We start from the raw sequence: 25,626 nt of genomic DNA, 5'->3' as shown, positions 1-25,626 counted from the left end.
CATGACTGGGACATAGAGATTTTTAAAAACAGTTCAATGATAATAAAAAAGACCTCTCAATCACTTTCCAGAAGTAGATATAGACAGAATATTATGTTTAACTTCATTTAATGTTGTCAAAAAATGAAGCAAGGTTTGAATGAATGAGTTCAGGTGGACAAATCAAGAAGGGAACAGTGGGTCAGTTTTCCTTCCCAAATAATTTTCTGCACTGACTGCTCTTCCAAATCCCAATCCTTGAGTAATCAGGAAAAGAAAAGACACAGCAGTAATCAATGCATGAGCACTTTATGCAGGATGAAAATGCAGGTAAATATTTTATCGATATATAGGTATCCCCTGTGTCCTGTTTGCAAAGCATATGCAAACCCCAGAATTTGACGTAAGCCAGTTTTTTATAGAAAGTGACAGCTCTGTATTGAATGTTTACTTGAGAGTCAGGCTTTGCACCAAATGCTTATACTTGCCCTGTTTTCTAATCTTCAAGTATTATCTTTAGTTTACAGACAAGGAAATCAGCAATCCGGCTTGTGTAAGGCCACACAGCTAGTCTCTAGCAGCCAGAAGCCAAACATCTGACGATTACTATATTAACGTACTGAAAAGGTAAACTCTAGGAATCTGATAGCAAAATCTCACATAAAACAAAGTTAATAATAACTACAGCATATCCTCAAATAGCCTTATTTGGTTCAAAGTTGTTTCATTACGACTTTCTTCAGATGCTACAGGAACCTAACTCTTGTTTATACCAATTAGCCCATGGTACAATCAGTTTCATTATGTGCAGTCTTGCTTAAAGGTGCACAACCTTCTGAGGGTATCAAGTGAGGACTTACTGTACTTAGTTTATCTGTTCGGTTAAAATTTTGCATTATAACAGGTTTATCAATCAGAGGCCACCAATTATTGGAAGAAGCATTTGCTCAAGTTTCCAAATGTAAGCAAATTTCATGAAGATCAAGCATCTTTACCCCTCCAGTTTGCTACAGAGCTAACATAAATATTGTTTTGTTGAGCACAGATGACTAAAACAGGCTCTTTAGACATATAATTTATATCCAGATAAGATGACAGACCTGTAGGAGAATAATTATGATACAATCAATATCAAAAGAAGAGTGAGAGGCACCCACAGACACAAGCAATGGAGGCCCACTCTGCACTGGGGGAGGGAATGAAAGGAAAAGAGAATAGCAAAAGGGGGAAAAACTCAGAGAAGAGGCAAAACCTTTGGCAAAGACAACTCCCACACAGAGTAAGAAAATGGAGTGGAAATGGAAAGATGGAAAAGAGACTTTCCAGAAAGACGAGAAAGCACAGAAATGCTGGATTTGCATGCTGAGCTCCTGAAATGGCAATGACTTTTCATCAGACTGGAGAACATGAAGGCCAAACTGTGGAAAGTATGTCTTAGCCAGAATCAGGACCTCAGACTTTATCTTGTAAGGCAATGGGTTCCCAGAAACCCCTTGTGTGGATCCGGGCTATGCTCTTGATCACCCTTCTAAGTTCACGCATTGTAACAAAACTGTCTCTCAGGGGGAGGAAATAAGGTCTTTTTAAAATTTTTTGCAGTGTGTTCAGAGCTGAATGCACTCACCCAATAAAAATGAAAAACAACTATATTAAATTCTCAAAATATGTTTTTCAAAAGGTTAATACTTAGTACTTTCTATACCGATTTCCAACCTTAAAGTCAGTAAGTCTTTGAAACCCTAGGCCCAAGTTCAACTAATACGGGTTAACATCTATTTTCTTTCTTTCCCCCCAAAGCTTTGAAACGCATTTGCAGTGATAACTGGCACAGCACAGACACAGCCCTACATCTTCAGGGGGCTGACATGGAGCCCCTGCAAGTGCCCAGCTCTTCCATTCTGTTAAAGAGTACACACAAAGACCTGGAAAGCAGTGGAGAGATAATCAGTAAGGAATGACTGCTAGGGAGGGCAGCGCTGACCCTGCTGGAACAATTCATCACAACCACACACTGGCTTTCTCCACCCCTGGAGTTTGCCACAGAGTGCCCGGGAGACCTAGGACAACACACAAAGTCTTTCTTCTGAACACCAAGTGCTTGTCTCATGCTCTTCTGAAATTCTTATTCACCCTCACAAAGGATATGTAAGTGTTAAACTCTACCCACCTGCATCACCGAAGACAAAGGTTCTGTCTGGTTTATATACGGCCAAGGGTAAAGACACTAAAATTCACAAACCACACTCCTACAAACTGAACAGATTACCCATCGAGTTTAACTCTGTTTCATTTATGTCCCAAATTCATGCTCGCCCTTAACATAGCAGTTCTTCTCATACTTTTCCACTGAAGAACCTCTAACATCAGAAGTACAAACTCCATCTCCCTATGGGAGCATAGTCTGGGCACGTGGAATTTTAAATCCATGCACACTCTCTATGCTCCTCCATGATAGATGCCTATACTATACCTTTTACTTGCATAATGCTTTCATATGTGAATACGCACATATACATATTCTTCCTGAAGTACAATTCATATTCCAGAAAGTTACATTGTTTATCCGTGCCTTTGCATGTCTACAGGACTTTATCAAACCCAGCTAAGAATAAGTCAAAGAAAAAATATATTTTAAGAACTGAAACTACCACTGAAGCACAATAAACATATAACCTGAGTTTTTTTTTTTAAGTATAAATCTTCTATTATTGACCTAATTAACAAACACAAGACAAATACGTCACAGACTATTTTCCAAGGAAGCCTAAAAAAGAGGCCATGTGCTAAGTGAACTCCCGGAGCGACAGCACAAGCAGTGTGAGCAATGCACTCAGCACAGCAAGCTGGGCTGTGACTGACTCCCTTTCTGATGCTCTGGTTTCCCTCTCCCTGTTTCGTAGCTAACTTTATGAGCTAGGTCTTCTGCAAGCCACAGCAGTGGGTCACAAGTAAAGCAAAACAAACATGGTATTCCAACTGTCACAGTGAGATAGAAAATAAATGCTGAAAAATTCAATTTAGTAGCTAATGTTCCCCTTGCTTTAACCACTGAACTATGTAGGGAGAAAGTCCTGAAACCCATCTTTAGAAGGGAGCAGAAATTTTTAGTATCACACCTTTGCATTTCTTGCCTTTGTTTTCTGTTTTTCTAACTGAAACAGTTTTCCATCATTCTTCTCTGCTGAGTAAGCTAACTACCTGGCTCAGATACCACCTCTTCCATGAAGTCCTTCCACCCGCAAGTCAGGGTGACCCTGGCCCTGAGCCTGGAGAGGCTGCAGGTCCCTCCAACATGGTTTTAGTAGATTGTCTTGTGCTAATCTACTTTGATCTCTTCTTTGAATATCTTCATTCTGGAAAGTCTCTCCTTCCCCCAGTTCCATGTCCACTGTTTCCTGACTCTGTGTGGGCGTTGCTTCTGCCAAAGAAGCTTTAACTTCTCTGAGTTTTTCCCCCTCTGCTCTTCTCTTCTCCAGTCTTCATCCCTTCCCCCAACATCCAGTGGGCTGAGAATTCATAATGGCCTTAGCCGAGCAACTTTCTAAACTCTTGATAAAGGGCTGGGATCCAATTCATTTCAAGTTCTCTCAGAAAACTTTAAAAACATTATAATTTCAGAAAACAAGCAAGTTTATTTTACTCTTAAAACTCTTAACTGCACATACTAAACTTAGGCTCCAATTGGATGGACCTTCACAACCTGACTTCTAATTCTTCCACACCAACCTCCTACCTCTCTTCCTCCTTCCTTTCTCCCCTGAATAAAACTTTTTATGCACTAGTCGTAATGGAGAATAACTTAGAGTAGCTTGGATTTCCCAAATTATGTCATGGCTTCTACCCTAGGATGAAATGCACTCAACCGGCCTTGTCAGCTTCATGGATAATTTTCAGCCTTAAGAACCCAGTTCAGATGATACTCTTCCTTCCCTAAATCACCATCCTGCCCCACTCCACACTGGCCACCCACAGTCAGGACAAAATGGGATCCCCCATCTTTGGGCCACACCTGTGTTCACTCCCTGCAGCAGCACAGTGACATGGCTACCCATCCCCTCTAGATTCCTTCCACAGGCCCTTCAGAGTCCGTGTCTGATTACCATTGTACCCCTCCCACCTAAAACAGTGGTACATGAAGGTGTTCCACAAATATGTTGAGTTGCACACTTATTTGATACACAAAAGAGTCTACAGTCTAAAAATATGCATTTCTCAGGACAGTCATGTAATTTAAATTATAAAGTACAGTTGACCACAGAATAAAGCAGAGGTTAAGGGTACCACCACCCCTAAGTACAAACTCCACGAATAATTTTTGACTCCACAAAAACTTAACCAATGATAGCCTACTGTTGACAGAAGCCTTACTGATAACATGAACAGTCGATGAACATATTTTGTATGTTACATGTACTACATACTGTATTCTTATAATAATGCAAGCTACAGAAAAGAAATGTTAAGAAAATCCTGAGAAAATTTACTGTATTTATTGAAAAAAATCCTCTGCAAATAAGTGGACCTGCACTACTCAAATTGAAGTTGTTCAGGGTCAACTATATGTATGTTAAATATAAAAAAAATTTACCCATATTTTCGGACTATAAGATACACCCCCCACCATTTGGGAGGAATAATGGTTGTTAATGCTGTTGTTGAGTTCTGTTTACATTTTACATCGGTGAAACACTATGTTATTTATGTTATTAAATATTTTACCACATTTTTTGCTTCAAAAATTTTTTTCCTATTTTCCTCATCTAAAACCTAGGTGCATCTTATGGTCTGAAAAATACAGTGATACCTACAACCTAAAAAGTAATACACCCAATCAATCATGTACTCATTCCTTCAAATTTCTTCAACAAATATCTAGGCTCCCATTAGCTGCCAGGAGCTGTGCTGGGCCAGAGCACTCACTGGCCCCCAGGGTACCTTTGCATATACTGGAACAGGGCACTGTCTCTGGGCAGGTAAATTAAAAAGTTGGCCCCAGGTCTCCAAATGAACCCTTCAGCTGGCATCTGTGGGTGTGGAGGGTCTGCCTACAGTCATGAATGAGGAAAATTCCCTACTTTCTGGAGCTCAGATTCTACTAAGGGAAATAGGCAAAAACCTGGACAATTTCATATGAATGAAAAATCAGACTTCAACACACAACTCTTAATGTTCTCTGTATAAATCCTTACCTCATTAAACACTGGTACTATAATCCATCAATTTGAACTTAGGCCGAGGCAGCCCAGAGAGCTCTGGTACTCTTTCAGCTAGGACACTATTCCCAGATTCAAGCAGACCACAGAACTGACCACATTTTCAATGATCACTTTATGGTGACTGGCCTAATTTATTTCATCAAGGAACATTTTCAATTAATCTGTCTGATTTTATCATTTTTTTTGTACCTTGCATGTGCTTGAGAATTTTCTTTCTATAATAGTAAATATTTCATAAGACACTTCACTCAATTTGGAATTATTTACTTTAAGAGTTCATTGCTTAATGCTGCTACACTCTTACCCATTGAAATTAAATATAATAGATAATTGCTATTCCCAGCTGATAAAACATATTTGAATATAAATCTTCTTTAAAAACAAGCTAAAATACTCTTACTTTTCTAATATTAAAATATTTCTTCACAGGTAAGGAGAAGCACTCATTTTTGTGTCTTTGTATAAAATGTATACTATATACATATTTTTGACCAATTGCTTCCCCATAAAAAATAGGTCAGTTTAATTCCAAGTTCTGCGAATAGTGGTCTGAGTTAGTGTCAACTACGACTGTCTTCACTTCTTGTTACTCTAATGTATAGAGCAGTACAAAAACAAATCTCGAAAGTGGTATGCGGGAGGGGTAAAAAATCCACAGTGATCCAGTTGGCAAAGAATATCCAACCATTCATTTCAAATTCCTTAATCCAAATTTGGTTCCTGTTAAGACGGAGTAAATCCAAGACTTTAATACCAAGATCTAATGGTTAAGAAGGCACTGAAATTTTGTTAAATTCAATTAATTCATTCAACAAGTATTTATTAAGCATCTCCTAAGAGACAAGAATTGTGCAGGGCAAGTGGAAGTAAACAAGGAAAATGGAACCAGCATCCCTGGAGCACACCTTGGAACAAGGTCAGCATCTAATAAGCTGCCACTCCTGTCACCAAACAGATACCTTATTATAAGATTTACCATCAACCTGACTTTTCTTTAACACAGTCTCACCTCTTAGATTTCTGGGATGAATCTGTTTGGTTCGAGGCATCTTCTTTGATTCAGGGGCCCCTTTTTCTTCTTAGAAACTGTAGGAAGAGCAGGTCACAAAAAGGCAGCTCCATAAACTTAAAGTCCATCAATTAATCCATGTGCTGAAAAAGAAAAATAAATAAAAATCACATTTGACTACCATCAAAGAAAAAAGACACTTCAAGGTAATGGCTTAATCCAACACTGATCTAAACTCCACAAGGGAGGTAACCATGCTGGAGACTGCTGCAAAAGATTATTTACTAACTTTTAACTAAACACAGGACATGTAATTTTACCAAAATCTGGGCTTTCTCATTAAGAAAGCAGAAAAAAAAAAAAAAAAAACCAGACTTCCGCCAAGATGGAGGCATAGGTGGACACACCACGCTTTCTCACACAACGAAGCTTAGAGACAACAAAATATTAGCAACAGAAAACACAGCCAGAACACAGAAAATTGAACTTTTCAGAAGTCTGATAACAACGAATTCTTCAGCCTGACTGGCAAGAGGGGCGAAGCCAGCAGCTGGCAGAACTGGGTTGCACAAGAAACCTTGGTCAGACGGACTCCGGCGCACAGATCCCAGGCGTGGGGTTGCAATGGGCAGACCCAGTGAGTGACCCAGTGAGCGACCCAGTGAGCGACCAGCAGACCCAGCGAGGGCGCAGGGTGGCGGGTTGACTGTGGTGGCGCATTCCTGCGCAGATAGACCATCGAGGGAGTGGGCGGTAAGACGGGACAGAGCAGGCACCAGCGGCGACAGGCAGCAGAGGGGGCTGCTATTTCCCTGCTCTGACCCCGCCCCCACATACAGTGTCACAACACAGCGACCTGGGTGGCCCCGCCCTGGTGAACACCTAAGGCTCCACTCCTCATACTTAACGGGTGCAAACAGAGCAAAAATGGCTCAAGAAGATCTCAAAGCCCCAGAGTCCATAACTCTAAGTGATGAAGAAATAACAAAACTTTCAGATGCACAGTTCAAAACACTGGTCATCAGGATGCTCACAGAACTGGTTGATTTTAGTCACAAATTAGAGGAATGCTTGAAGGCTAAACTAAATGAAATGAAGGGAATTGCACAGGAAACCAATAGTGATGAAAAGGAAATTGGGACTCAAATCAAGGGAGTGGACCAGAAGGAAGAAAAAAATGACCAAACAGAAAAATATGAAGAAACAAGAATTCAAAAAAAATGAGGAGAGACTTAGGAACCTCCAGGACATCTTTAAACGCTCCAACATCCAAATTATAGGGGTACCAGAAGGAGGAAAGAACAGCCACCAGTGGAAAACTTATTTGAACAAAAAATAAAGGAGAATTTCCCCAATCTGGCAAAGACTTCCAGGAAATCAGGAAGCTCAGAGAGTCCCAAAGAAGTTGGACCCAAGAAGGAACATACCAAGGCACATCATCATTACATTAGCCAAGATTCAAATGAAGGAGAGAATCCTAGAAGCAGCAAGAGCTAAGGGGACAGTCACCTACAAAGGAGTGCCCATCAGACTGTCACTGGATTTCTCAAAAGAAACCTTACAGGCAAGAAGGGGCTGGAAAGAGGTATTCCAAGTCATGAAATCCAAAGACCTACAACCAAGATTGCTCTATCCAGCAAAGCTTTCATTTAGAATGGAAGGACAGATAAAGTGCTTCTCAGATAAGGTCAAGTTCAAGGAGTTCATCACCAAGCCCTTATTATATGAAATGTTAAAGGGACTTACCTAAGAAAAAGAAGATAAAAAATATGAACAGCGAAAAGAGAGCAAACTCACAGTTATTAAGAACCACACCTAAAACGAAAGCAAACTAAAAGGACAGCTAGATCAGGAGTGGAAACATAGAAATGAATATCATGTGGAGGGTTAGCAACAGGGGAGTGGGAGGAGGAGAAGGGGGGAGAAGGTACAGAAAATAAGTAGCATAGACGGTAGGTAGAAAATAGATAGGGGGGCAAGAATAGTATGGGAAATATAGAATCTAAAAAACTTGAGACACATGGTCATAAACTACAGTGGAGGAATGTGGGGGAGGGGGTGCAGGGTGGAGGGAAATGAAGGGGGGGGAATAGAACAACTGTAATGGCATAATCAATAAAATAAAAGATTACAAAAAAAGAAAAAACACTTTACATTTATCAAAAGAGTGAAAAAATCATTGAATTGTGTTTTACAGTAACATTACCAGATACAACTGAAGAACAGCATCAGGCTATAAAAGGAACATACTGTATGTGGAACATGTCTGCCCATTTATAAAGTCTTTGGAGACAGGGATCATGTCTCATTCATCTTATTTCACTGAGTTAATGCAGTTAACATGTAGTTGCTGTAGTGAATGCTCCCCATTATTCCAGTTCTCCCTTCTAGGCTCATGGTAGGACTATACTTCCTGCCACCCTGTGTTTAGCTAAAATGTGTGACCTGTTCTGGCTAATGACTTGTGAATGGAAGAGACACGTGTCGCTTCCAGACTGAAGCACTCAGTTGTAGAAGCAACGTCCTCCAGAGCTCCTTTCCCTCTGCCATGGAACAGTCACCTCTTCTAGACAGTGCATCTGACATCACAGAGCTGACTCCCACTAACCCAACATGATCAGGTGGCATAAACAAGAGAGAGATCTTTGTTGTTTCAAATCACTGAAGTTTGGGGTTATTTGTTATGACAGCATAAGCTAGCCTGTTCTGACTTAGACATTTTAAAAATAATCTTTCCTTTACAGGAAAGAAATAAATACCACATGGAGCAAAAACATGACAATATACAAGAGAGAAATAATCTAAAAACAATCACCTCTCTCCCCAAATCAGCTACCTTAGCCTCCTCTTGCATGGTCCTAAAAATTTTAGTTTTAACTTCCTGCAGTGTGGCTAATAAGCAAAGCTGAGTATTGTGATGTTAAACACAAAATGTTTAATCACTAAAATAAAACACCAAAAAAATGGAGTAGGAATGCTTTGCTTAAAACTTCTGTTGTATCTGGTACTGTAAGAGGAATAAGATAATACTGACTGAACACCTACTGTGTGCCGACATGCTTTCTGCACATTACTTAACTGGTAAGGTAGCTATCATTTATCCTTTTCATAGATAAGAAAATTAAGCCAGTGAAAGGTGAACTAACGCATCCATGATCAGCAACTAAGGAAGGCGGCACCAGGTGACTTGGTTGCTCTCAGTGCTTATTTCCCCACAGTGAAAATAACATCTATTGTTGGGGTTTTATTAAAAAGGCTGTGTAGCACAACTCATGACTATATATTTTGGTGTCAAACCAGACTAGGTTCAAAGCCAGGATTTACCCTTTACTGTGTTTTTTTCAAGGTACTTAACCTCCCCAAAGATAAGACTTCCCAGCTGTAAAACTAGGAAATAGTATTCACTCCATAGGGTGTAAAGACTAAACATTATGCCCTGCCTGACACACAAAAATATTCAAATATTAATTTTCATTAAGAAAGCCTATATGAGAAAGACTACATTTAATATCCCAGGATATGGTTTTAGAAATTTATGGTTTCACTATAACATAATAGAAGGCTACAATTAACTTCAGTAACTTATCTCTGATAGGGCTACATGTGAGTACTGACAAAAAATATTTGCAGTTTCTTCAGGCATGGAGAATATGAAATATGATGCTTCAATACTATGTATCTATTTCACCTAGCACTGTGCTAAATGATCTATAAAAGATATGGTTCCTCAACTCCCTGCAGTAATGACATCCACCATACAATTCATGACGCTTCTGATTGGACAGAAAATTTAGAAACATAACGACCAAATAAATTGCACGTTTAAATACGTTCCTTGTTAAACTTAAAGCTTTTAAATGGTCACGACATTTGGAAGTTTTTAAAGCATGAACTCCGACTGTAACAGTCACGTGATTCCCATAAGATCAGGAGCATAAAATATAAAATATGCAAATTCCCAATCAGTAACCGCTTTCTGCTACCCCATTCACTGCCTACCCACTGTCCCTAGCTGTCCATCTCATGTTTAAATCCTGGTGAAGGGCGGAGTGGATATTTTCAAAGACTCTGCAGCACTGTAGCGACCAGGACCAGTGATAAATCATTCCTCTATAGGAAAGAAATAAATAGCACATGGAGCAAAAACATGACTCGATCAAAAAGCGTAAAGGCAGTTGCAAGGAGAAAAACCATGAATGAATGTGGAGGGCGGAGCCTGGGAAAACCCCTCTGCAACGCTGCACTGAACAAAGCACTTCCAACGCCAGGAGGAGGGGTAGGGGGATGGAAGTGGCAGCTCTGGAAGGCGCCTGGAGTGGATGGAGAGAGCAGGAGGACGATGAGAGGAGGCCAGCACGGCCACCCTGAGACTCCTCCTCGCTGCCAGCTCCACCAGCGCCCCCTCCCCTCCAGCAGCAACTCCTTTCCCAGTCTGACCCCAAAGGGAGCCTAATCCGACCGGCGGCGCCTAAACCCACCGCCCTCTTCTCAACTGCTGCAGGCGCGTACTCCCAACCCGGAAAGAAACTACCCAGGTGGTTGGGAGTAAACAGGCACTTAGAGCAAAGAACGAAAGGAAAAGCAAGCCACAAAGCCGTGAGGTTGGGAAGCCGAGGCCTGGTCTCCCTCACCCCCCACCCTCTTGCAAAATGCGTCTGCGGCTGGAACGGCTGGGTCCCTCCGTACCTGCTCAGCTCGCTGGACCTCAGCTCGGGCCGCTCGCGAGCAGCGAGGGCGCCCAGAAGTGGCAAGCGTCTCCAGCACGCAGCCATCCCCCTCTGCAAGGTCGGCGGTTGCACACACACGCATACACACACGCGCTCCCGCACGCCCCCCGCCCGCGGAGGGGGATGTGCTCCTGCCCACCCCACTGCACCCGCCGCCCTCCCCGCTGCAGCGCCTCTGCCGCGGAGCCCGCGCCGAACCTGCTGCCAGGACGCCCTGCTGCCAGGACGCCCGGCGGAGCGGCTGCGTCTGCAGCCGGCCCAGGAGCTGCGCTGTTGATGGCGGCGCCGCAGCTCGGAATCTCCACGACCCCCGCGCGGGCGGCGGCGCCAGGGAGCCTTCCTTCACTTGACAACCCCAAACACAAACATAACCTCCTCCTGCGGCTGCTCCTGGCCCCGGACTCCGTTCCCCCCCCTCCCCGCCGCCACCGCCGCCCCAGCAGCAGCCACACTAAAGGCCGGCGACTGGCACTCACAACACCCAGCACTGAAATATTAAACAGGGGAGCCGGCCGGGGTTGGGGGGGGGAGCTCGGAGAGCGCGGGCGGGGGCCGCAGGCGCTGGGCGGTGAGACTGCGGCCCCGCTGACGCCCCGGCCGCGCCAGGACCACCGCCCGGGAGAAGCGTCGGGCAGGGGGGGCCGGGCGGCGAGGCCGGAGCGCGCACCGCGGCGAGACGGGGCGGGCGGCCCCCCGGGACCGTGGGACGGGGGCGAGGAAGGCGGGTGCGGGTTTTACCTCTCCCCGGGACAGAGTAGGGCACATTTAGCGTCTTTAGGGGCGACGGGAGGAGCGCGGCCGGGCGGCGCGGGGGAGGGAGGGCGAAGGTCCGAGGCTTTCCCGCGGGTGGGCGGGGCAGCAGGGGATCCCCGGGGGCGGGAGCGGGGAGGCCTCGGGCTGCGACAGGCTGTCGGAGGAGGGGGCGTCCCCTCCTGCGGACTGAGGCGGTGGCTCCGCGGGGGTAAGGGCGGAGGTCACCCCGGGCGCGGGGCCGGCGGGACGGGCACGGCCGCCAGCCCAGCCGTGGGAGAGGGGTAGGGTGGCCGCCCTGCTCCGGGCTCCACCGCGAGCCCGGAACCCCGGGTCTCCCCGGCGGGGCGGGCCGAGAACGCGTCTCACCCGGTCGCCGCCGGCCCGCGGCTCCGCCCCACCGGGCGCCACGGGGACAAGAAGGGGGGGCGGGCAGAGGCTGCTGCTCGCCGAGGGGGGAGGGGCCGGGCTGGCGACACAAGGGGCGGGAGTCCGGGGTCGCGGGGGCTTCGGGGCTGGCGCCGGGCAGGGGCGCAGGAGCGGAGGGGCGGGTCTGGCCGGTCACGCGGTCCGGGAAGGCCTAGCCGGTCTCGCAGTTGGGGCCGGTTGGTTCTAACGGAGGGGCGGGGACGGGCGGGGCAGTAGTTTCCCTTTACCTTCCCTTCACTTTCTAAAGCAGGATGTGGGCCGGGCCGGTGACGTCATGGGGTCTCCCAGCCCCGCCCCCCGCCCGGCGAATGGGGGTGAGGACAGGGGAGGGGGGCACCCCAAGGGGGTTTCCTCAGCAACGCGTTGAGGGAAGGGGAAAGTCATTGTGAAACTCGAAACTCATTAACTTTGAAAAACAACTTTAAAAAACAACGGGTTGGGGGGGACGGGTTGTTGGTTTGGAGGGTGGAAGGGGACTTATTATTAACCCTGAACTGAAACCACTTTTTTTGGTGGCGGATGTTCTATTAAAAGAGTGAGGAAAGCCCAGGTTATTCCAGAGGCCGCTCCAAACCCTTCTGGTGGTTCCCAGAGCCCAGGCGGCGAGCGCACTTAACCCTTGCCTGTCCACCTGACAGCCTGGGACAGGAAGGAGAGGGGTGTTTGAGTCCAGAAAGCAGAGTGCTGGGCTGGACAGTCGAGCTGCTCCAGGGACGCATGGGGAAAGAAAAAGAGGGAAGACGGAGTAAGTGCCAGAAACCAGAGTTGGAGCCCAGCTGCTAGAAAGCAATAGAGGAAGCAAGTTGTGGAAATCTACGGGGGAAAAAAATCCAGAGAGGCTGGACCTTGGAATCGAGCGAAGGTTTTTGGAGATAGACCTAAAGAACGTTAGAAGTTTGGGGCTCAGAAATTCCACATATGCACCTAAAGAAGCACGCAAAAGGAACTGTTTTAGGAGCCACGCTGAACGTAAGAGTAATAAAGTAAAACAAAAATTCTGATGCAGAAAGATTTCTCAGATTAAACCAAACTGTTTTCCCCTTTTAAGGAATAAAAATGCCAAAGATCGTACACCCACCACACTGGCCATCTGTGCAAACTTGAATCGTTTTGTTCCCTGGGGCTTCTATAAAGACGTCCAGGTTTTTCCTGCTGGGGTCCGCCCCTGACACTCCCCCGAGAAATATCTCTGTAAGCTGTAAATATTAATTATTAACTATCCCATACCCAGCAATGTCAAAGAAGTGTGTGCCTCTCAATTTGCCTTTTTATCCAATTCCAGAGATTTCCCCATTTTGTTTTCTCCCTCCTCCCTAATCCAACACCAATGAGTTCCTTGTAGCCGTCCCTACGTCTCTTCCTTTGGTTGTAATGGATAGAATCAGCTGCAAAACTGGCATCCTAAAGAGCATGTTCTCAGTCTGTTGAGATTTTGTTTCCCGCAACTGTCAGTTTGGCTCGAATAAACTTTTATAAGATTTTTCTTAGGCTGAAGAAAATAATAAGTAAAGTAAAAATTATCTGAGGAAATACTATCTCTAGCTTTTTTAAGCTAAGAAAAGTTCAACACAATAGGATTAAAAATGGTGTACACGATAATGGAGCTTGTACCACAAAATATATAATGTCATGTAAACGTGGGAACATGCCTCTTAAAAACTAACTTTGGTCCTAAGAGCAAAGATCATCCAACAACTGCCTAAATATTAAATGATGGTTAGCATAATATGGGTCCAACCTTGCAATAATGAAATTTTTTATTTTCCATGTGATATAATCATATCTTATAAAATGAAAATGCATCTAATGGATTGCTGTCACAAACAGCATGTAATGTAACTTCCTAACCAGGTATTTAAATTAAAAAAAAAATAAACATTCATTTACAAGTGAAAGTGTACCTAATCTGCCAGAGGATAAAGATGAAGATAGCTCCATAATTATTCATTCTACTTTGTGTCACTTGTTAAGTCAAAAATGCTAACTGAATGAATACAATTTTAACCCAGTAATTGTTAAACATAACAAATACACATTGTAAACTCAGTGTTTACAAGGAATTTGGCATTGCTGTGAACTTCCTAATAAACATGCAATTTTGTTATTTCAGTTTGTTAAAGAGGTTTTTTTAGACTACTCACATTTTAACTTTATTGGGCAATAAATCAATATTAAAATGCTCTTTGAAATGTATACAATGCCGAACAATTACCTATTTTCTATTTTTGAACTGATTTTCTAAATGCAATTATTTTTCCTAATTCTGCCTACGATTCTAACTTCCTAGTTTTCAGAATATGTAAGGAAAGCCAGCTAAACTACAGAGTAGTTTCGGCTTGTTATGTGGCATATTTAAGTACTTTCTCAAACTGTATCTTATAAACAGAATATGCCAAAAAAAACTGAAGATAAATATAAGTGGTAAACAGTAGTTAAAACTGTCAAAAATTCTGGAACAAATGGGGGAGGTAATCGTACTCTGCAAAATTAAAGCGGGGGTGGGGGGGGTAGGGGCGCCTAGGGACCCACTTCTCTCTCGCTGCATTCCTACCGGGCAAGTGAACTCCTTTGGAGCCCCCTCCGGGATTGGGGTGCAAGTGAGGGCAGTGTCACTAGGGTTCTACCACATTGTCCTTGCGGAGCAACTTTGAGAGGACTGAACTGCACCCCCAGGCTTTGTCGCGGGACTCCGCTTTGCTGTCACGTCCACCAGGCTCCGCGCCACCCGCGCTGCCCGCACTTCCCCAGCACAGGCTCCCACGCGACCGCCCGGCGGCCAGATCGGGCTCCCCCCTGGCGCGGCCCCGCGGCCTCGGCCCTCCGCCCTCTGCGCGGCCCGGCAGCGCCACCGCCACGCGGAGATCCCGGAGGTTCCTCCCGGCGGTCGCCGAGTCACGCCGCTGCCCGTCCCTCCCCTCCGCCCTCCGCCCTCTGCCGTTGGGCTTTCCTGTCCACCGGCCGAGTCCCCTCCTCCTCCTCCTCCAGGCGACCCTGCGACAGAACAGTCCCCGCGCACCCTGCCAGCTCCACCGGACGCCCGGGCTCTCCCCAAGCCAGGCGCCGAACAAAAGAACCCAGAGAAAACTTACCCGAACTGCAACGCAAAAGTCTCATCCAAAGCTTCCTGGGTTTAACTTTTAATTTTAAAAACAACAAAAGCAGAAACCAAAAGCCTCCTAGGTTGGAAGTGGGCGTGAGAGGAAATGCTAGGGGGAGGTGCTTGGTTCCCGCGGCGCCTTTTGCCCCCCTCCCCCCCCTCCTTTTCTGGCCCCTGCCTCGGGCTTTGATGTTATCTACTGCACCGCCTCCGTGGGTTTAGACCGTGGGCTCTGAGCCGAGTACGATGTACATATATTTGACACTTTTTATGCTGGTTCGAAGAGAAGGAAGCAGGTGGTCATGGTAAAGGATCCCCACTTCTTAGCCCCGCTGGGCTAAAGGAGCATTTGGCCTTGCCTTCCCTTTGTTACCTGAACTGAAATGAACAAGCCACGTATCTAGCAGTAATGCTGGAGAGTCACTTCCCTCCACTGTCAGCACGAACTTAGAACAGGTAGTACTGTATGTTTTCTGAGGCTTTGTTTGGTTTTTAGATCTCAGTTTTGAAAGTAAATGTTATTTCCCTCCGTATACCTGTGGCCTTGACTAGACAAGAATATACCTCGGAAGGAGATAAACTGCATAACACGCCTTTCATTCCTATAGGTCAGACTATCCAGCACCCTCCCCCTCTCATTATGGAAAGCTTGTAACTGTTGATTTTGTCTTAGCTAACTAGACATTAGCAGAAACCAGATACATTTTTTAACATTAGATTAGCAGCTCTCAGGACCATTACAAACAAAGCACTAACAAAGGATTTTTTTTTTTTAAGCAGATCAGTAATCAAGACGATGGCACAGTCTACCATTCAGCCTGAACTGTTCATCCACTTCTGGCCAACACCAGCCTGTGCTCAGTCAGACCTTGCCCTCTGGGAGTTTACAAGTTAGTGGAGACAGTATAAGCACATGGAAAAGTACCTAGAGGGGGAAAAAAAGACACAAGAAGCTTATAAACAGAGACAAAGTTATACAGAGTTATTTACATGATTGCTGAAATTTCTCTGGATTGGGTGGAGGGCAGGATTAAGAGAGAAAGTTTTATCCTGAGGTCGAGTTCTGAGCAGGATTTTGAAGGAAAGTTCATGATTTGGCAAACTATGAGCACATCATTCCAGACAAGGGAAATAGCTTGACTGTGAGAACAAATAAACTGTGTTTGATGGTTCCTCTGGCTAGAGTGGAAAGTCAGAACAAATGTGAAAAAAGTAGGGTAACCATGTAAATGTAGCATCCAAGCTAGACACTTTTGAAAGAAAAAGGGAAACTATTACTAACTATTTTCAGATGAGAGACATACACCTGTACTGTCCTAGGAAACAGGAAGGGTAGATTCTCTAGCCCGGAAGACAGAATGGGCAGGCAACAGGCAACCAAGGAAAAGCAAGAAATTAACATGGAATTAAGGAAGGAATTAAAATGTGGTACTGCAAATATAAGCATACTTTTCCGTATCACACTCTGCAGATTTTGCATTTGCATCAGCACTGAGGCAAGACTCTCTACGAGCAAAAAGATCACAAGCCTTGTGAAGGCTCAGACTGTGGTTAGCATTTTTTAGTGGCAACGTATTTTTTAATTAAGATATGTACCTTGTTTTAGACATAATGCTATTGCACACTTAGTAGACTACAATATAGTATAAATATAACTCTTATATGCACTGGAAACCAAACAATTGGTGTGACTTGTTTTATTGCAATATTCACTTTACTGAGGTGGTCTGGAACCACACCTGCAATGTCCCTAAGATATGCCTATCGTTAGCAGTCATTTGGAGACCTGTTGATTTAGAATGGGCTTTTAAAGGAAAATTATTGTCACTGATGGATTTAGGACCCATCCTTGTAGCATTAGTAGCACTGGTTTCACCAGATGTAATAATAATAGCAGTAGTGGTAGTGGTAGTAATTGATGGCTATTGAAATTTTATGACTTGCCAGCCTTTCGTATACAAACACATAATCCCAACAATAAACCCATACTATAGATGAAAGAGAAGCTTAGAAATGCTAAATAGTCTGCCTGCAGCTACAGGGCTGCAGTAAACAGTAGATCCATAATTGGAATCCAAAAAAAAAAAAAATACAGAGATGCTCAAAACTTAAAGATTATATTTTATGAAAATATTGCAATAACTCTCTAATGTTCCATATCTGTGGAACAAAGAAGAAAAAGGATTGAAAAAAAAAGTCCATAGTTTCAAGTTTGAGAAGTTGGTAGATTGTGTGATAAAAATAGGAAAGTTGGGATGGTGTGATACTTGAGGTTGAAGAAAGATAGTTTAATTCACATTTATGCCAATGTTGATATTACTAACCTTACAGCATACACCATCTAAGGAAACTGGTTGTTGTTTTTTTTCCTAACTTCATTTAAAGGCACTAGTTCAATGCCAACTAATAATATTGTTTAATAAGTATTATTTGGTGAACTTCCTCTTAAAGAGCTGAAAGACTGATAGAAACAATACTTGCAGCTCCCATTACATAAGCAATGCCCACAAGCAGCATACTGGGGAACATTAGAAAGAGGCAACAGTGTTCAACTAAAACAATCCAACCTTATCCATGATCTAACACTGTAGAAAAACAAACAAGTGTAGCAATCTGAGACAGTGCGTTAGTCCAACAATCAAAGACACAGTGTTAGTCCAACAATGTAATGCACCATATTATTCGGCTCAGGCTATCATGACAAAGTGCCACAGACTAGGTGACTAAACAGTAGAGTAGTATTTCCTCACAGATCTGGAAGCTGGAAATCCAAGATCAAAGTTCACTGATTCGGTTTCTGGTGAGAACACTCTTTCTGGCTTGCAGCTGGCCAGCCACTTCCTCACTATGTCTTCACATGGTCTTTCCTTTAGTGTGCCCACACGGACAGCAAGTGAGTTCTCTGGGTTTCTCTTCTTAGACACTAATCCTATGGAATGAGGGCCCCACCCTTATGATTTCATTGACCTTAATTACCTCCTAAAGACCCCATTTCCAAAATGCAGTCACATGGAGGGTAGGCTTCAACAAATGAACATGGAAGGCAGCGTGGGACACAATTTAGTCCATCGCAGACAAGAGTATTTTCACAGGAAAATGCAGAGTGAACTAATACCAGCCTACAAGAGAGGCTTGTCGGGCGCTTAAAGGTGAAGTAAGTGAACATGGGCTTTGAGCTCAGACATACCTGGGTTTCAGTCAGAGAGTGCAGAGGTGGCTGTGGGAAAGGTTGCCCCCGCCTCTTTATACCTCAGTCCATTCCTCGTAGGGGAGAAGAGAGGACTGAGTGACATACGAGTTGAAAATGCCTGGAATTGACTGACTGCTCAATGAATGTGAGCTACTATTATAGCTATCATTAATATTTTAATAATGCTACCACATAATAAAAAATTGGAAAGCTCTACAGTAGAGTACAATCTCCTCTATCCAAGCGAAACACTGCTGGGGCAGGCTTAATTTGATTTTATCATTGCTCCAGAGGGCCAAAAAGACCCCATTCTAGTCTCTCTTACTTCCAGGGAGAATTACTCCTAAATAACTCTTAAAACACCATCGTGTATTCTACCTTTGAACATTTCTTGCAAAACAGTTATCAAACCTACTGTGGAAAGCTGTTTTGGTTTCTGCGCCTTTACTTCATTATAAATAAACCATTTTATTGATTGCCAGAGGGTTTAAGGGTTTTGTTCTCCCCAGTAGAGTCACAATCTGAACACATGTAAATTAACTGTGCTTTCAAAAGTGTGCGTATCACCCCACGCTCTCTGTCTCATCACTCTAGTACTTTCCTTTATAACATGGAACATTCTGAGATTACCTTTTCATCTTGCTTGTCTATTATCTCTCAGTCTTCCAGTAAAATACCAAAGTTGTGAGTAAAGGGAGCTGGATCTGTTCCCTAGTGAACCCTCCATAACTTCCTTAAGACTGAGTGCAGTCCTACTAGTTACCTTCAGATTCTGCATTTTCATGCCCAGGACCCATGCTCTCAAAATGGCCCTAAACTAATAGTTTTGTTGTAGACTGAGTCCTGCTTGTCCTTCAGCTTAGTCACTAGGGCTTTCGTGCCAACTTCAGTGTTTTCTTACTTTTGCATTTTCATTTAAACAACTTGGAATGTTTAATTTCTGGACTTAATGTTATATCATATAGTTAAAAGGGAACTGCTTATTTTATGGACTAGGAAACTAAAATATGAAGTGGTCATGGGTATGCACAATGCCACCGAGCTGGCTCCTGGCAGAGCCGTACTGGAGAACTCCCAGTCAATCCCCTCCACCTTCTTCCTGCTCCCAAATCCTGTTCCTTCTAACTCCTCCCTTGACTCTCAACCAGCAGCAACTCCATTGTTTGCTCTTTGTTTGCTCTTAATCTGCATTCCTAAATTAAAAAAAAAAAATTCTTCTCTGCTATAGTTTTAATTGAGGTTTTGTGGCTTAAGCATTTTATGTTGAAAGAGAAGGGAAGGTAGGTGTGTATGTGTACAAAATTAAGGGAAAAGATGGCAGCGAAAACAATATGTACTTAGCAGCCAGAAACCCTGGATTGAAGCCCAGCTCTGTCAAAAGCATAATAGTAGGCAATTTATTTGACCTTCCTGTGCCTCAGTTTACTCACCTGGAAAGTGGGTGTAATTGGAATCTGCATAGAATTATTATGGCGATTAGATGTAAAGGTATTTCTAAAGCACTTAGAACAGTGCCTGTCACATAGCTATAAATATGTATGTGTATGTGTGTTTGCCAATTCCTTATTGCATTTCCACACTCTACTAAGTATGCTTTCACATTTATTACCTTTTCAATTTTGAAATATGTGTAAGTCTCTGGAGGCTGAGGAAACCTGCTAACTAAATATAACATGGTGCCCTGGATGGGATCCTGGAACAGAGGGGATGTTAGTGGAAACACTTGCTGACATCCAAATAAAGTCTGGAGTTTACTGAATAGTAATGTACCAATGGCAGTTTCTTATTTTGGACAAATGTATCATGCTAATGTAAGATGTTAACAAAGGGAAAAACTGGGTGAGCACTCTCTCCAATCTTTGCAAACTTTCTGTAAATATGAAATATCTTAAAATAAAGTTTCTTTGAACAAACACCTTAACCTGCTGCTATGATACTGTTACTATCTACATTACTGAAAAACAAGTGAGACTTAGAGAGATTAAGTAATGTATCCAAGGGACAACCATACAAGGCCTCACCCGGCCCCTCAACACCAGGTCCTGGGCCTCTAGACCACTCTGCCTACCTGCGAGTCCAAGATTTCCTTCATGCTCTCATTGGTTGGTAGCAGTCTAGGATCTAGGTGAGTGGGTGGGGCTTAAATACTGCTATGAAGCACACAGTGGTTTTCTTCAAGTTTCTTTCTCCTCTTTGAGATTTTGAGATTTAATTTCCACCTGACAACCTATCCCGCAGAACCTGATATCAGGTTAAAATATTACATATAAAATCCCTGGCATGTTTTCGTTTTAATGGGGGGTACGTCTATAAATTATGAAATTTTAGCATCGTCACAGGTATACACTAGGTGTGTAGATCATGTTACAGGACAGGCGTGAGTCTACAAAACATTAAAGCACTTCGAGTTTCCCTTCTAAAGCATTGGTGAGAAACAGCACTTCCTTCCTTTCAATAAACTGCTGATCCCACAACTCCACCCACCAGCTTCACAAGTGCCTTCTGTCTCCAAATGCATCTTGACTCCCAAGGTCTACCTCCTACACTAATGTTGCCATTACCACCAACCTTACCAGGTCCCAAACTCACCAGCTCCTGGCTTTTTAAATATGTAGTTGAGCTCTAAAAAGTTTTCTCTAGATGCCTGCTTAGTGAATGAAATTTTGCAGCTTAATTGCTTCTGGTAAACAGTTCATAAACCCATCATTTGTTCTTCCCTAAATTCAATGCAGTAGTATTCTATACTATTTTGGTTTAATGTTCTATTTCTAAAAGCTCATGGTTTAATTTATGATTTTGAGTTTATTGGTATTGTTATACCCAGCTAGGAAAGTTACAGTTAGGGCATTACCCAACCCTAAATCTGCAGTTCCTGGAACAGGGTAATGAACAAACATCCGGGAACAATTGGGTTTAAAATTCTAGCCAAATAAGGTAACTAACCCGGTCCGCCAGAAAGTGCCTGCCAGCAGCACCACCCACCAATCAGGGACCCTCGCCGTTTTTAAATAAGTCAATAGCTAACCGCCACCTCTGCTTCTATGTGCCTTTGCTTGCTTGCTTGCTAGAAAATATAAATACCCAGTAGTCTGTAAGCCAGGCGCGACTTCCATTTTGTAGCTCTGAGTAGCTACGTGACTCCGGTCACAGTTGGGGAAGTTCGCTCCTGTGCAGGAAAATCTTTGGCCATTAAAATTTTTATCAATTCGGTTCCGGACTCCGAGAGTCTGTATTTACCCGCCGATCGTCTACAACAGTATCTTCTTTTCATGGTAGTTCTTATTATGCCAAAATGTGTATGGGTGTTAATATAAAGGAGGATAAGAATGTGGAATCAAAATTCAAGAGAGCCAAGTTGGAGAAAGAGCAACAGATAGAATGGACTTTATAGAGGCTAAGGAAAACAAAGGTGATGTTAATACACAAGAGTAAGCAAGGGAATAAAAGACAAAAGTAAGCCACTAAAAAAAATAGGACGATAATAGCTCCTGGTAAACTTTTTTTTAAGTTTTAGCTATTTTAATTTCTACAAGATGGGGGACTTGATTTATAGTAGGTGATTGGAAATGGAGCAAGTGTTATAATAAGGCACCTAAATAAGGCCATGTGTATGCAGTGAATATCAGCTAGCCAGATGGCTGTCTAACCTAAAGACAGTGTAGATAATATTGTAAGAATTTTTTTTTGCTGTTAGTGGATAATGCATAAGAGGTTTGTTAATTACAAGAAATACTGATGCAAGCAGGAATCTTGGCACAGTCGTGGTATGTAGTGCTTAGAGCAGGAGTAACAGGACACACACATTTGTCTTCTGCTTGCTACTCATACAACTGTCATTCCCAACTGTTGTGGAACCTTCTGGTTGCAAAATTCCATCCCTCACATAGTAACAAGAGAGTCAAAACAGTCCCTCCCTCCTGTGCTCTGATCACAAAACAGTTTCATAACCATGTTCTTCCAGAAAGTTCCATAGTTCACCCCTTTAGAACAACATAAAAAGATTTCCAGAAAGGTAAATCAGACATTTCTCTAATAGTAGCTCTTCTGCTATTTGTCTTATTCTAAAAGCATACTTTCCTATTATTCTGAAGTCTAATTTTGGCAAAGTAGGTGGTTAGCTTCTGGATTTTCTATGATTTTTTTTTTTTACATCTGAATAAAGATTCCTGGTAAGTATTTTGAGCAACAGATGAACTTGTATCCATTTTGATACCATTAAGACAAATTCACACAATTTTTTTCACTCAAATTTCTAGTGAGATTTCTTAAGAAATCTTTTTTACTTAGAAAAAAGTCTTGTCTCAGACAAGTTATTATTTTTAAAAGTTTTCCAAACATCGGTTACTTTAGGTCAATGGTCTGTGATTCATAGTTTTAGAAGGCCAAGTTGTCATTCTGCAATATCACAAGAAAATATTTCATTTGTGTCTGTTCTCACAAATTAAAAAAAAAAAAAGCCAGAAAAGACCATGTGGCCAATAATTATATAAGTGATTCTGGGTGCTGCAGAACTATTAGCAGCTGACTGAATAGCATGGATTTTGTGCTACTAAGATTTCCCTGAGGCTTGCTTGATTTTTCTGCTAACCTAAGATACATGGTAATATTGAGATGGCATCATCAAATATTGGCCAGTTGTGTAGCAGGTAAGTCAAGGAATCATCCTTCTAGGTTAAACTACAGATCCTGGAAAAAAGATAGTCATGTTTCTTATCATGACCAACTTATATTTCAGATACATTGTTGATTAGCAACCTAAAATTAAAGTACTAAGGGACACTTTACAGTATCCTGGTCTATAAAATGGAGTGATAATTTTAATCTGCTTCCTGGGATGCTTTACAGAAGAGCAGTGAGTGCTTATTAAGTAATTTGAATGTATCTACTTCCAACAAGTACCTAACTAAACAGCTCATTATCTTTATCCTTCCACTATGTAGAATGTCTTCTCTATTTTATTCTTCCAGGGCTCTTCATTATCTCCTCCCTTCTTTCTTCACATAGTAATTGGATACCTTTCTAAGGAAGCATTTCTTTCCCTACTTGTAAGTACTTGACATTCTCGGCTCTATTTTCTTTCTCTTCTTTGCATCTGAATTTGAAGTGAATAGGTATTCTTAAACTCGGGACTATATTACTTTTAGATTCTATGATGTCTATGAATTGGATCTCTGTCCTCTTAAATTCAATTCAATTACTTCTTCTGTTAATATATACAAGTGCATTGAATTCTTTGGGTGGAAAATACTATACAATCTCTCTTTTTCTTCTAGTTTATACTGCCCTGACATCTGGCCTCTTGATTATATGTTCTCTAATTAAAATCAGAATTAGCTCTTTACATCCCACCCATAGCCCAGGATTTTGACATCACTCTCAAGCACATTTTTCTAATTCCTCGATTTTCTCTTAACCAACACCTCCACGTCTGTTTCGACAACACTGACTCCCTGATTCCTTCCCCACATTTAGAAGATTTCCAATTTCACTGTTACTACCCTCAGATGTACAGGCCTGATACGATCCATTTAAAATTTTTTTCTTCATTCTGTTCAAAGTTTGCTACAGATGAAAAACAAATACACCCTATATCACATTTAATAAAAAGCTGCTCAACAGTTTAATCCAGTGTTGCTCCAGTGTTGCCAATATTAACATTACAGGGTGTCTGGGGAAAGAAAGCAGTTGTCCACCAAGGCATCGACTTAAAAAAAAAATAGGGCTAGAGTCCAAACATTCCTAGCTTCTCTTAATCAGGCACACCATCCTAATTATCTCCTAAAAATAACTCTTTGATCATGTAGCTCCCTTACTGCAGAGACCAAGCAGCTTCCCTCTAAGTACAAGATGAAGTCCATATTCCCTAGCTGCTTTCCAACCACAATGTGATCCAAGTGCACATTGCCAGCATTATGTATTGTCAGCTGCTTCCCTGAGTAAAGTTTTCATTTCAACTAAATGGTTCCACTAACTGTTTCTGCAGTAAGCTGGGTGCTTCCTTCCTCCATATTTCCAATTGCTGTCTTGGGTGGGTTGCCTGCCTTTCTCCTCTCTGCTCATTCATACCCTACCTATTCTCTTAGATCTCACTGAATTGTCCCTTTTCTGTGACCACCCATGAAATGGTTCAACAGGCTCATATAAAATACTCTCAGTTAGGTAGTTAATCATGCCACCAGCTTTTAAGTCCTATTGGTTTGTTTTACTTTTTCTAGGTTTCTATCTTCTGTTCTAAATGATTTATAGAACAGATAACTCTATTTTATCATTCTACATAGCCCTCCCATAATCTTTGTAATTAAGTAATTGATAACCAACTTTGGATGTTAGCCATGAACCATCCTTTCAGGGAAATGAGATCCATAGACTAGATGTATCCAGTATTGTTGGTGTATGTGTGAGAAACGTAGGTAAGTGGTATCTTTTATCAGTAACATTGACACTTCACTGAGTTTTAATTTCTACCTGTGATGTCACTGTGTTGAACTAGCTCACTAAAGTCTATTTTGGGGTAATTGTGTTAGTACTACTTCAAAGATTGTGAATTTCTAAGCAGGTACTTTGTGACAATATAAACTTTAATCACAGAATTCATCTTTTTTAGACTTTCTTTAATCCATTCTCTTACTATGAACTCCTTCATTCTTTCCTTTTTCATAATGATCTGTTTTAGATGGCATTGTAAAAATCATATATTATTTTGATATAAATAAACTTTTAACAACCTTTAGTTATAGTACTTAGATTATACATTTTAGAATCTTTTCAATCTGAGATAATATGCTAGACATAATTGCATTCACTGTAAAATGTTGATTTGAAAACAAAGTTAATCTATGCATTTTGCCCCTTTCTTCTGTACTATATTATTTTGTTATACCTACAAAAATTATATGATAATTTTCCCAAATCTTCATGCATTTGGTTTAAATTACTAAATTTCAGTAAAAATTTAAATTTTAAAATATGTTACTTCTCTTAGGTACTATTGAGATGTGATTAGAGAATACTGGTTGTAAATTTTTCAAAAGGCAGTATAAAAATGCAAAAAATAATCTTTTTATGATCACTTCGAAATCTTGGCTAAAAATCACCTATCTAGAAACAGTAGTACAAATTCAAAATTAAATGTTAATTTAATCCTTTGAAAGTTTTTCTCAATTTAGATATTAATAAATCAAAACTATTTCCTAGGTGGTACGACTGAAAATGATAGATTAAAAAGCTAT

The 25,626-nt window shown here is 42.2% G+C and overlaps 1 protein-coding gene across 4 annotated transcripts in view; it reads right to left on the bottom strand.

The window, feature by feature from the left end:
* HIVEP1 (HIVEP zinc finger 1) overlaps window positions 1-15,296 on the bottom strand; it is a 147,359-nt gene extending 132,063 nt beyond the window's left edge. For 2 of the 4 annotated variants that reach the window (XM_053668207.1, XM_053668212.1), the window contains exons 1-2: window positions 15,200-15,296; window positions 6,205-6,347 (exon numbers count right to left, since the gene is read on the bottom strand). In XM_053668207.1, coding sequence (XP_053524182.1) covers window positions 6,205-6,244 — 40 coding nt within the window. In that variant the 5' untranslated portion in view covers window positions 6,245-6,347; window positions 15,200-15,296. Of the gene's footprint in view, window positions 1-6,204; window positions 6,348-11,129; window positions 11,295-11,669; window positions 12,079-15,199 lie in introns of those variants that run through there. The other 2 variants (XM_053668208.1, XM_053668211.1) reach the window with 2 other exon arrangements.
* Between the last annotated feature and the right edge of the window lie 10,330 nt (window positions 15,297-25,626).

The sequence above is a fragment of the Artibeus jamaicensis genome, unplaced genomic scaffold (genome assembly GCF_021234435.1).
Source record: "Artibeus jamaicensis isolate MK-2021 breed Jamaican fruit bat unplaced genomic scaffold, CSHL_Jam_final contig_482, whole genome shotgun sequence".
NCBI classification, from domain to species: Eukaryota; Metazoa; Chordata; class Mammalia; order Chiroptera; family Phyllostomidae; genus Artibeus; species Artibeus jamaicensis.
The sequence above is the reverse complement of the archived record's forward strand: the minus strand, read 5'-3'. Positions and strand labels throughout refer to the sequence as shown.